Genomic DNA, 13870 nt, shown 5'->3' on the forward strand with positions numbered 1-13870 from the left:
TATTTTTTTTTCCTAAATGCATTGGCTATAAAAAAAAAAGGAAAGAATTTTATTTAAGCTTATTTCCTACACATTTCATTGGTGCTCAAGTATTCTTGGAACCGATGACACTTCTGTTAGCTGAGGGAGGGGCTACTCACACATACTTGATCAAAGCTAGTCTCAGATTGAGAGACTCTCCAGAAAATGATGGCTCTTCACTACAGAGTCTGTTAGAATTTCAGCAATGAATAACTTGACCACCTTTGAACTAATAAGAGTTCAAATAAGTTAATGGAAATCTTCATTAGCTAATATTCTTCAACCCTGGCATCTTACATTTGGTGAGGACTTGAATATTTTTCATCTTAAAAAATTTCAAATGTATAGAAAAGTTATAAAATACTATAAAAGAACACCCATATACTCTTGACCCAGATGAAGTAATTTCTGACATTTTACATGTTTGCTTTACCATTCCCTCTGAATAGATAAATGCATATCTATGTTTTCCAAACCATTTGAGAATAGACTTTTACTCCTAAGTACTTCAGTATGTATTTAAGAAATAGAATATATACTTATATAAACACAGTATAATGACCAAAATCAGGAAATTTAACATTGGTGCAATACTATAATCTGATTCCAGACTTTATTCAAATTTCATTCATTGTCCCAATAATGTGTTTCAACACTTTTTGGGGTGGGGAGGGAGGAAGAGACAGAGCAAGGTGGGGGGAAGGGGCAGAAGGAGAGGGGGAGAGAGAGAATTTTAAGCAGGCTCTATGCCTGGCATGGAGCCCAACACGAGGCTTGATCTCACAACTCTGAGATCACGACCTGAGCTGAAATCAAGAGCTGGGCACTTAACCGACTGAGCCACCCAGGTGCCCCTACTTTTTTTTTTTTTTTTAATGGCTCAAGATCCAATTCCGGATTACAAGTCCATTTAATCAACACTCACCTCCTTAGGCTCCTTCAATGTGGACCAATTTTTCAGCCTTTTGAATCTTTTATGATATTAACATTTTTGAAGAGCACAGACCAGTTATTTTGTAGAATATGGATTTCCCTATTATTTCCTCACAATGAAGATCGGATTATGTGTGTTTGGGCAGGAATAGCACAGAAATAATGTTGTGTCCTTCTCAGTGAGTCATATCTGGAGGCCTGGGTGGTCTTGTCCTGTTATTGATGTGAGCTTGGATCACTTGGTTAAAATGGGGATCTACCAGATATTTCCACTCTATTACTAGTAAGTGATTTCTGAGAAGATACTTTGAAACTAGGTAAATAATAAACTTTCACCTCCCTAGTTGTGAAATTTTCATTGAAGTGTCTTGCCTGAATTAGTTGATGCTTTGAGTTACAAATGGTGATTTTTATTTATTTACTTATTTTTTTAATAGATTTTATCTATTTATTTATTTGACAGAGGCAGAGAGAGAGAGAGAGAGAGAGAGAGACCACGCACAAGCAGGGGGAGCAGCAGAGGGAGAAGAAGAAGCAGGTTCTCCACGGAGCAGAGACCCCCGATGCAGGGCTTGATCCCAGGACCCTGGGACGGTGACCTGAGCCAAAAGGCGGACGCTTAACTGAGCCACCCAGGTGCCCCCAAATGGTGACTTTTAACCGTGATCATTCCTTCTACATTCATTAGCTGGCAGTCTATGGTAAGAAAGAACTTTCTTGTTTATTCTTGTATTTACTTATTTACTTACCTGTCAAACTATCTGTTTGTTATCGTTTCTTATTTTATAGTATGGATTGTAGTCCATTACCCTTGTTACTTATTTTAACACTCAAATTGTTGTATATTTGGCCAGAAGGAACAATTTTAAGCTGAATTCTTTGCCCATTCCACAAGTCCACATCATTAAAATATTTTGGGAGATGGGCAGTACTTCTTTACTTTCTGGTGCAAGGTGTTCCAAGTTCATTCTGTACTTTCCCTGCCTTGACTCTGAATCCCCAAGCCATTTTTTCAAGAACTCTATTTCAGTGGGAAGTGCTATTTAGAAAGGAAGATCTGTGAACACAGAGTTCTCGTGGTGCTATGGGGCTATTGCTTCAAGACCTCCAGCCGTGGAGCTAGGGAGCATATATACATGGTGAGTACATTGTCCATTACAATTGGATTTTATTAAATACTAAGTAGTTCCATTAAAATTATATCCATGTGAACTCTTCTATAAATGACAACTTGAAATAGACCATACACGCTAAGCAGATATTTAATTCCTATTTGTCTGCTATTTTGGTATTAGAAGTATTGCCTTAAAACATGTTTTAAGTGAGTTTGTATTTGATCCAGTGTTCCAACTGCTTTTTTCCTTCTCAAGTGAGACCAAGATTCCCGGAAGAAACTTTTTCCTTTTACCCGATCTATGTGGGTATCTTAGAGTCATCTCTTTGATAAAAGGCGAGGTGAGTACATATATCGGCCCCCTTCTCCTGTTTAAAGTGTTTCTCTACTCTTCACTTAGGGATCAAAGTACAAGAAGAAAAAAAATGTCCGGTACTTTTATAATCAACCAATAATTTATTCCTAATCTAAGGAGGACCTTAATGCCATATTTTTAGAAAACAAAGAAAATTTCTTACTCATAGGTTTCCAGGCTGTTTGGAGATTTTTCCACCAGATAACTGCTTGGTACATATCCTTCGTGCCTGTTAAAAGGGAAATTCATGTTTAGACTATTACAGGATAAATTTTCACATCTCCGTTTTAGAGGTGGTTCAATCCACGAAAAAGTCATTTGAAGATGGGGGAGTCTCACATTATTTGGCATTCATGATAAGACATTTTAAAGTTTCAGAATAAAAGTTAAAATAGAATAAAAGCTAAAAATAATGAAAATCTGCCATCTGTTAAACGTAGTAGGTTTCACCACTAAAATATGTACCATAATAAATAAGAAGCGGCTACTTCACTTAAAAAGCTTTGTTTGTTGCTCTCCTCATCGTGAAATTTCCTCTTGTGGAAAAAAGATCCGTCTCTATTTTCTATAAGGAAACGTTTTCTTTGGGGTGTGACAATCAGTATTTTTTCCACTTCAGCGCTACCATTTCATAGCCAGGAAACCAAAATAATATAAAAAATCACTTTCCACCCACAGGTTCCAAAAGATACTGCCAGTCAGCATTATAAACTTTTAATGTAGGGCCTCCCGAATATTTTGTTGTTGTTGTTAATTGAACTCCTTCAGTTCTCCTGGTAAAACAGGAGAAAAAGGATAGAGTCACCCGGGGTTAGAGGTGGGAGTTTCTTCTGAGCAGGAATACATAACTGGGCATAAACAAAGACATACGGAAGAGACTAATCGACACATCAAAATACTTTACATTTGTGTATGGTCTTGCATTTTTCAAAGCACGTTCACATTCATTACTGCATTACTGCATTTAATATTTAATATTACAAGGTGAAAACAATGTCCCTTCTACTCTCTGGGCCTCTGGCTCCCTCTCTGTAAAATCTACACGAGATTCCACATAGAATTCCTCCCAGCTCTGCCAGTCTATAAAAAGATGCCAGAGAGTTTCTTGCTCTTTACTTTATAAAGCATATTTTAATTTTTATATAATAAAGCCATTTTTTCAATCTGGTGATGATGTTTAGGGAGGAATGCATAATCTGTCTCACAGAATTGTTTTGAGGAGAAGAGATATCAAGAATGGGGATGCCAAATATGGGACGATTGTCTCATATCCTGGGCCCATGGCTGAGTCGATCGTGACATGCTTCCCTTGGAGAACTGAACACCCGGCTTCAGAATCATCCCTACTATGGTCCTCAAGGTGGTCTGCTCCAAATGATAGAAGTCAAGTTGTTCTAAAATTTGCTATTTCTTTTATATTTGTCTTTTGGAATCCACTTGATTATCTCTGGTTTTGCCACACCATATGTTTACAATTCTACTAATAGGTCAAATACTATTTTTACTTTCAAATAGTTAACTGTGTTCTAATATGCCAACCACATAATGTTATGTGATAATATGATTATCACAAATGGTGATTCTCTTTATTTGTATGTGGATGTAGAATTTACAAAGCTCATTTCACTTTTAGCATTTCATTAATTTCCTCAACCTTGTGAGATAGAGCTGATATCATCATCTGCATTTCATAGATAAGGAAAATGGATGCCCAAAGTTTAAGTGACTTTTCCAAGGACCTACAACAAGAGCAGCGGATATTAAAATGCAAGTCTTCTGTCTCCTCATCTTCTGTATTTTCCACTATACTGAATTATTACAAAGCACACTGGGGAAATTCCCAAAACACCAATTAGATTCTAGGGTGTCCTCTTTGATGGCCTTTGAAGTGCAGAGCTGATCATTTCCACAGGCCACTGAACAAATGGTAAACTGTCATGTGGGGAAGTGAAACCTAGGAGAAGACATTTCCTGGCACATTAGGTGTGCTAAATAAATGTCAGTTGAGGGGCACCTGGGTGGTTCAGTGGGTTAAGCCTCTGCCTTCGGCTCAGGTCGTGATCTCAGAGTCCTGGGATCGAGCCCCACATTGGGCTCTCTGCTCAGCAGGGAGTCTGCTTCCCTCTCTCTCTCTGCCTGCCTCTCTGCCTACTTGTGATCTCTCTCTCTGTGTCAAATTAAAAAAAAAAAATGTCAGTTGACTGGAGGAGTGAATTTCTGAGTAAGTTCTTCTGGTGTTTGTAGAACCGGGCAGTCTTAAACCTGTTTCTGATATGGGACGCCTTATAATAGGCAAAGACAAGGGCATGTGACAGGTCTCACTTGCCTTCACGAGTCAGCTAGAGAGGGAGATTCTACGTGAAGTGCTTTAGGGTCTATTCCCAGCTAGGCAGCAACCCTGTTTCCCGGACCACAGTTCTTTAAAGAACCATATTTTACACCCTTCCCCCAATCCCCCTGTAGTGGCGTGAATAAGGTTACTTAAAGAGAACGTGTTTTGACAAAGCAAGTTTTGGTGTATGTGAAAAGGTGTATGTGAAAAGTAAAGCCTTAACCCTAAAGATGTTTGTGTGCCTCTTTTTTTAATCATCAGATTAGCTTTTTTTTTTTTTTTCCTTAAAGGTTAGTGATACCCAGTGTTGACACTCCTACGCACTGTTGGTGGGTAGTGGGGATGTAAATTTGGCAGTCTTTCTGAGGGTATCATCTACCAAAATTGAGACAGGTTCTGATTCAACAGTTCCATAGTTAGAAATGAGAGATATACATTTTTTCAAAAGAAAAATATATTTTCAAAAATATATATGTTGCAAATTTTTTTTCAAAAAATTGCCCAGAAACATGAGCATGAGCAATACAAGATCTTCATTGTGCCCTTGTTTAAAATAACAAAGAAAACAAGTAACTTGGAAACTAAACATCCTATCATTTAAGATCATTCAAATATTTATAATACAAGCACACCTTCCAAAACTATGCAATTATTTTAAAAAAAATTTGTATCTGCAGATATGGAAAGATCTCCAAGATATATTACTAAAGGTCAAAAGCAAGGTGAAGAGCAGAATGAATCACCTTTGTGTGGAATGAAAAAAAAAAAAACACAAAGAAAGGATGCATTTGTGTATGTGTAACTTTTTTGTTTGGGATACACAAGAAAGTGTTAGTTGTGATTACTTTTAGAACTGATATGGGGACAAATGGAGATTGGGTCATTATTATTTTTTTTAAATAAAACATTGATGAAGGCCATCAAGACATTGTGGTGATGGAGTGTTTTTCTTTTGTATATTTTTAAATCAGTAATAACCTCATGCTTTAAAACTATATTAACCTGTAATATTAATATATAAGGATGTTCATTGCCATGCTATTAATATCTGCAAGATATTGGAAATAACCTGAGCGCCCAGCAAGGGAATTGCTAAATTATGGTACGCTTCTGTGTTGGACTTATTGCAATCATTGAAGTCATATTCTGGAGAATATTCCAAAGCTTGGGTAAATACCTCTGTATATTAAAAGGAAAAACTAAAGCCTTATAAAGCAGCATGAATCTGATGCCTTAAAACTAAGTACTGGTATCTAAGTCATATATATCCCAGAGCACTCTGATTAAGAAAAGTAATTTTGTTGTATTTCAGATCAGAGAAGCGCTCATAATATATATTTTTTTTCATTCAAAACTCCCATAGTGGGCAATTGGTATCAGCACAACTCAACTTTCTCTCTGAATCATATAGATGGCTAGTTCTAAGACTGGTAGGATAGCTAAGTCATCAGTATTTTCTTCCTGATGCTTCTTCTTTTTTTCTTTTTCTTCCTGATGCTTCTTAATATAACCACTAATCATTACCATTTCTACATGTCTTTTCTTTTCACTGCAAATAGACACTTCACAATGGGATGTGCCTTCGGTCTCATCTAAACACTCAAGAACAATAGTTCTTCCTTGTAGAACAAGCTGCCAATCTCCTACTTTGTCGATGTTAGTGAAAAAACCCGGGGAATTTTTAGATGGGTGTGGGAGCTGGGAATGCTTAATGGGGAGAGAGCATAGCAAGTGACTGCCTCCACCACTTCTGAAAAGTGGAAAGGTCTCCTCAACCACTTCTGCCTTCCTCTTTCTTCTACCTTTGCCCTCCTCTCCTAACTCACTGCAGTGGTCATGGTGATGGAGGCAGAACAAATCATTCCAGTGTTTTCTCTATTCCCACCTCCCCTCAAGTCCTGGGACAGCAAAAAGATGCCTTACCCATTCCTGTCCTGCACTCTCCACCAGTGAATCTCAGAACTGTCCAGCAGGTAGTACTCCTCATTGCGCTGTAGCATGAGTTCCTGTGGATCATTCGTTTGGTAGTCATACAAAGCAATGACAATGGTTTCTTCAGGTTCCTGAAGTGACCGCTGGAGGAGGTAGAAAACAAAAGCAAGTGATGACATATAAAGGAGGTAAACTGCAGAACAAGGTCAATAAGTCCCTTAATTATAACTTGTTCCTGGTTCTATGCAAGGTCAACACACCAGTTCCTGTAATCCATTGGGTAGTCACTGAAACCATCTGCCTTCTCTAGTTGGCTTTCTTTTGACTTAGGATTGTAGCGCTGAATATGACACAAAGACAACAAGTACCTGGAATTCCTTGCCCCTCTCATTGTGTGTGCTGAATTGTGGCCATAGTGAATTCCAAGCAGCCACATGCTTTTCATAAAAGTCTATTGGTCACACATTGCAACCTCTCTGCTGGAAACATCGTATTCTTGATTTAAGTGATGCCGTCAGTGCTAAGTTACTCAGTACATGCTTTTCTGCTTTGACTTGTGGGTTTGTCCAGATCCATAGGATCATAGACTATTGGAGCTAGAATGCCTCTGGGAGGTCATTCAATCCATCCTTTTGTTTAGAGTGGGGAAACAGAGGCCAGATGGGAAAATGGATATGGCTAAGCTTAGCCCTGGAATTAGTCTTAATGCTCTCTCTATGCTATCATAGAGAAGAAGAACTTCCTTCTTCCTCTTAGGAGCTCTCTTGCCTAAGCCTCTACTTCTCAGTACCTTTTTAAGGATGACATGTTAAAGACATGAAGAAGAGATGATAAAACAAACAATTGTGGGAGTTCAGGAAGGGCACACTTGATACAGGTTGGTAGATTTTTGAGACAGGAAATATGGAAGAGATTGAGATTACTGGTGGGGATGAGATTTGGTGTTGAGAAGCCAAAATTTCTATGAGCACATCGAAGCAGTTGGTGGTATAAAAATCCTGGAGATCTAGAAAGAAAAAGCTAGTCCTACTGATGTAGTATGTCGTCCCAGCTGACCCAGATTAGGATTTGAAGTCTAGATATTGATGGAGCTCATGAGGTGGTGTATTGGAGTACTGCAGATAAGAGCCAATGGGACTGAGGCTTTCACCCCAAGAGCTAATGGAGGAAGGAGTTGTATACAAGGACCCCTGAAGATTAAGGAGGGTTATGACATCATGGTATTCATCCCATTATAGGCCCAACTAATTGATCAATCCCTATGAAAAGAAAGCTAAGAGCAAGGTTCTCTGACCATGGTGGTACCTCTCTATAGGTAGCATCTTCCACAATTATGGGGATGCTTTGAATGTCACGAAGATTTAGGTGTGCTGCTAACCTTTAATGGGAAAGGGCAAAGAACGCAAAAATCTCTGCAGTATCCCACATTCTGTACAACTTTTGAATGTCCTGTTAGACATTTATGTGGTGAGAAACCGGCTTATAATAATAATAATAATAATAATAATAATGTATAGTAATACTCTAAGCCTAGATCCTACCTCTACCCTATATAGGTGGGACTATGGGGGAAACCATTTGGAAGCCAGAGTTGGCTTCCCCAGAGTTGGCTTGGTATCACTTAAATCTTTTAAGTCAGTATATTAGATGAGTGTTTTTCCCTACTTCATTGTGCTCCAGAATCACCTGGAGGTTTATGAAAATGCAGATTGCTGGGACCCTCTTCCAGAGTTATGAATACAGTAGGTATGGGTTTGGGCCCGAGAATTTATATTGCATTTCTAAAAAGATCCCAGGTGATGCTGATACTGCTGGTCCAGGGACCACACTTTGAGAACCATCCCTTGAGTTAAAGACCAACTCTCAGGAGCTCTGCTGTCTACTAGCTTGACTATTAAATTGTTGAATGGCCTTGGAAAAAAATCTCAAAACCTCTCTTGGGACTTGATTTCCCAAGCTTTAAAATGTAAATAAAACTATAACCCTCTAAAGTGGCTAGAATAGACAGTGAGGAAAGGAGGCTCATATACCTATATATACATATATGTACATATATGTGTATATATATGTATAAGTATATACATATATATGTATATACTTTTTATATAAAGATATATATATCTTTGAAATAGTAGAAGCATGGAAATACTTTGAAAAATATAAAATATTATCAAAAGTAAGATGTGGACTAAATACACAACTTTTTAAAAAGATTTTATTTATTTATTTGATAGAGAGAGAGAGCATGAGTGGACAGAGGGAGAGGAACAAACAGACACCCCACTGAGCAGGGGACCCAACTTGGGGCTTGTCCCAGGACTCAGAGTTCATAACCTAAGCTGAAGAGATGCTTAATCATCTAAGCCACCCAGGTGCCCCAGTACACCATTTTATATAGATAGCTGTCATTATACCTCAAAGTGGTCAGGTGGCTGAATACACAGTTTGATATCAGTAAGTTTTTGTTTAGTGAATAAAGTAAACTGAGGATTTATCCCCTAAGCAATCCTTTTATGTAAACAGACCCATGAGACAGTTCAGGTCCAAGAGACCCAGTGGGTTCATTTCAACTGAAATTACTACAACCTGCTGCATTTGCCCAGGATTTGAGAAATCTGGACAGATGGGGAAAGTGCAAAGGGGACATGCCAGTCAGGCAGCTGCAGTGATGGGCGCCCACTGCGCCCAGAGTTGGAGCCCTTACTTACCCTGTTGTCTTCAGGAGTAGGAGGAAGAGGCTTCTTTGAAGCTGAAATGAGAAAAACAGAAAAAGAAAATGAGCATGAAACCGAATGTACCCAACCAGAGGCGAGCTGCCAGGGGGCTTTTCAGAGAAAAGGGGCCCTTAGGTAAACAACAGAAGAAAAGGGCCAGAAGAAGATGATGAGACACAGAGAAACAAAAATTGGCCTTGTAGCACCCATGTTTAATCTCTTTTAGCCTGTTGGTTCCCCATTTTATTTTCTAGAAGATACCAGAAACTTCTAGAAGTCAATATTCTGTACTCCCAGTTAAAGCCTAATCCAAAAGTTCCTTCAGAGACATTAGGATTGTGTCCTTCCCTGTGGGCTGGGAGACCTCCACAAACACACCTACCACCTGCCATACCCCGGAGTGGGAATTGGTGATTCAGGGTAACAGTGACTCATTGGCTTTCTGAGGTAGCCGTGGGCTTGGAGAGGAGGTGGGGAGGTGAGGGGTCATGGTGTTTTTCGGGGCGAGGGCTGGAAACTACTTTGAGTTACCTTAATGCTTCTGTTCCTGAGCATGTGTTCCTACTACCTCCTCTAAACAACACCCTTAGCACCTCTCTCTCTGTTTATCTGTTTGTGTCTCCACAGCTCCCTCTCTTCACCTCTACTCTAGGTCTTCTTTCCTCCTCTCTTCTTTTCTCTCCCTCTTTTCATCTCTTCCTCTCTATCTCCTGCTATTTCTCCATTCAGGCCCTGGAAAGGTCAGGCGTGGAATCAGTAGACCAAAGTTGAATGTCTGGGAGTTGGTGTAGACATAGGCTTCTGCTCAGTTCAAACCATGATTTAATAATTAGAGGTAATATGGGAATATGCTCCATGAGGAGGTGGTGAGCTCCTCATCTCTGCATGAGGTTGACTAACCTATGAGGTTGATCCCTGCCTGACTGGGACAGCACCTCCCAGGAATGAGGTAAAAGGAGACCCACACAGTGACATGGGAACCCAGCCCATGTGCTAACTCCTTAAGAAAGGGCAGGGTGGGGTGTTGACTTGGGTTTGTGATTAACAGAGAAGAAGCAAACAAACATAACTGGAAGCATGTTTCCTATGCGGCACGCTCCTCAGAGCACCAGGAGACTGGGGTTCTCACCCCAGCTCCACTGGGAATGAGCTGTGTGGCCTTGGGGCCCTCCCAACCCTGAATATTCTGCAATGCATAGCTCTTCCTCTAGCCTTGCTCTTCCCTCCTTTCTTCTCCCACTGGGTGATATTGGGTTGTATGACATCAGAGCCAGTTCTGCTTGTAGAAATGAGTGTCGCTGTTGGTTGGGTAGGGCAGGGTCTATTTTTACCCAACCATCTCTGCTGCTTTCCAGACATACACACACACACACTGCTAGATCTCAGCTTCAGATTCCTCTGTCCACAAATAAGAAAGAATAGCAGGCACAAATACCATTTGTTGAGAGCTCAGTAAGTGCCAGCAGTTGTGCTAAAAGCTTTCCACAAGCTCATTTTTGCAAACATGAATGTAGGACCCCTCAGAGAGCGACTGTAGTTAGGCCCTGGGTTTATGGGGTGAGCAGTTCAGCATGAGCAGCCGTCTCCAAGTGTCATGATGGTGAGTCATTCAGACGCTCATCACCCTCAGTCGTGTGTCTAGCACTCAGCACAGGGAAGTACTATGCGCCCTGAAGGGGTCAGCTGCAACATGCACAGTGAAAACTGCAAAATGGAAGCACAGACTCAAGGGATTCCGGAACTGGAAAGGGGCTTGGGAGATTGTTTCATCATAGGACACCTAAAAGTTCCCCTAACACTGGAGAGATCAGGGCCCTAGGTCCAAGGGCCCAACCAAAGTTGCTGGCAAGAATTTGGAGACTAGACCTCTAGCTTTGAAAAGGGCTTTCTCACATTGGGGAAATCCCATGCCATCTTGTTAATATGGTGGATTTCACCTATATAAAACCATCTGTTTCATTTTTATGAAATACTAGCCTTTGTGAATATGGTCCATAGGGTAATGTAAAAGATCATCCGCTTCTAAAACCAGGTATATATTGTTCTTCTGGGCCAGGGGACTGGTAACCTTAAAACTTTCTCTCCTAAGGTTGAGGGTAAGAAGTGGTGGTTGTTAACGTGGTATTAAAAGTGGCTGTGACTCAGGAAGCCACGGAAAACCCAGCCATGTGTTACATTTTGCACATCCGCCTTGGGCTGTCAATGTGAGGTATTTGGTTTTTGTGCAAAAGAGAAACTGACAGATGAGAAAAGGTGGCTAGGGTAAGGGAGGTTGAGAGGAGAGGGAAATGGAAGCAAAACAATTCACACTATCCATCATTCCTATTCAACAATGGTTTTGCAGAGCACTTCCTCACTGTGCGACCTTGAACATATCCAACTGCTCAAGGCCTTCAGCTTCTGTGACCTCACACCATCTCCCCCAGATGACTGTGGGGAATGGGAGCATACCATGTGTCAAAGTGCATGCAAGTGAAGTTGCACTTCATTGAAGATTCTGGTCCCAGAGCCATCACAGAAGGGTAGAACGGGTAGCACCCCACTCCCACATTCCAGGGCTTTTGACCTCCAAAGACCAGAAACAATGTCTTTTGTTTTCATTTTGCATTTGGGCTGTGGCCTCCTTTTCTCCGAGATTATAGAGATCGACAGCGAGTTTGAAGGGGAGGCAGAGAGAAGCCACAGCGTACAATTAGTAGTTCTTGGTTTTGCTTTCTTTCCCTCCAAGACTATAAAGTTGAGCTGGTGGAATTAAACACATGTGTGATGTGACACCACTGTAATAAATAAATGATGTTATGGATCTCTAAGTCTGTCTCTACAACTTAAGATTTAAGTCGACCATGCCAATCACATTTTCTAACTCGAGGGTTATGGTCATGTTTTCCAAAGTTTACCATGCTCACAAATCTCCAGGAAATTTGTTAAAATACAAATTTTAATCTAGCAGCAGACCTGGAATGGGGCCAGAGAATTTACATTTCTAACTGGCTCACAGGTGATGTTGACACGGCAGGTCCAAGGATGACACAAAGACATAAGGTTTGAGATGAGAAACATCAACAGACTAGCAGTAGAGGCAGATAATTTCCCTCTGAAAATTCTGAAAATGCAAAATTTTGTATTCAACCCCTGACACCCCTGATGATGGGAAGCTGAGAGCTTTCACCTCCTAAGACTAGAGAGGTCAGTCATTTTGCAAAGAAGAAAAGGGAATTCCCAGTCTCTTACCATTCTTGGTTGGATCGTACTGGGCACAGCCCACTGCGAGCTTCTCCAGCTGAGCGCAGCACCTCCACCTCCCATCCATCCAGAAATTCGGATGATACATGGGTACCAAACTGTTATTATTCCTTGTTTCTGAAAGAGATTGGCACCAGTAGAAGAGTTATTTCCAGGTCTGTCTATCAAGGGCTACCAACGAGACTCCCCGAGATTGGACCCTGCTATAAGCTGGAGTGAACAGTACATGTTGGATTTAGGCATTATTGGATCTGGGTCTTGTCTGGCCTTGTGTTCATTGTATGTCCCAGGTTGGACAACACCCTCATCTAGCTCAGCATCCCCTCTAGGCAATGAGAGTGTTAGCCTGGACCAGTGGGCCCAACAAAGGTGTCCAAGGGCCACTGGGAAGTCTGAGTGGGAGGGATTCCCACCCCTTCATCTCTCCCACCTTCAACCACAGGAGTTTTGCTTTATCCGTTCTATATTTGCAGGTTTAAAGTGAGATTTTGGTAGGGGGGGAAAAAAAAAGAGGTTCTCCTGCTGAAGAAAAGAAGTATGAGAAATGGAGATCTAGACAGGCCATCTCAAATGTTCTTTCCAGCTCTAACATCCTGTGAGTAAAACCCTACACAGTGGGAGAACAGCCAATGGACATAGTTAGGGCCCTTCTGATAACTTTCCACTTTAATGTTTCTACTGAGCCCTATGACTTGAGAGCATTTTCCGCTTACCCAGCCCTGGCCTGTTCATACTCCATTTGAGACAATGACCTCGGAAAAGGATAACTGTATTTTTAGTCTCATTTTTCTGATAGAGGTATCATGGCTCCCAAGATTCCAATGGCTTGCTTACTTTTTGTCCTTATAGGTACTTAGAGACAGACAAATATCTGAACCCAGTTCTCCTGTAAACCCAGGGCTCCAGGCGAAATAACAGTGCTACTGATTGAGTGCTTTCTTTGGGAATTGTTCTAAGTGTCTGACACATCTTAACCCATTTAATTCTTACAATAACTGTGTGACCAATTGTTACTAGTCAGAATTTATAGCTGAGGAAATGGAGACACTGCAAGGTCGAGGAATTTGCCCCAGGTCACATACTAATAACTGACAGACTGGGGATTTTCACCTTAGCAGTCTGGCCACACCTCTCATGTGTACCCAAAGCCCTGCGTTGGTTCTAATGATGCCACGAGGAAGGCGAACCTTAAGAAATATCCTTCGTGCTGATCTGAAAAATTGAGA

General features: G+C 40.8%; 1 protein-coding gene across 1 annotated transcript in view; it reads right to left on the reverse strand.

Annotated features, from left to right (window-relative positions):
- ITK (IL2 inducible T cell kinase) overlaps window positions 1–13870 on the reverse strand; it is a 66073-nt gene that overhangs the window by 27844 nt on the left and 24359 nt on the right. The window contains exons 4-7 of the mRNA XM_080803731.1: window positions 12633–12761; window positions 9396–9436; window positions 6679–6830; window positions 2587–2652 (exon numbers count right to left, since the gene is read on the reverse strand). Of these exons, the coding sequence (XP_080659857.1) occupies window positions 2587–2652; window positions 6679–6830; window positions 9396–9436; window positions 12633–12761 (388 nt within the window). The remainder of the gene's footprint in view (window positions 1–2586; window positions 2653–6678; window positions 6831–9395; window positions 9437–12632; window positions 12762–13870) is intronic.

The sequence above is a fragment of the Martes martes genome, assembly GCF_963455335.1.
Source record: "Martes martes genome assembly, chromosome: 5".
Classification (NCBI taxonomy): Eukaryota; Metazoa; Chordata; class Mammalia; order Carnivora; family Mustelidae; genus Martes; species Martes martes.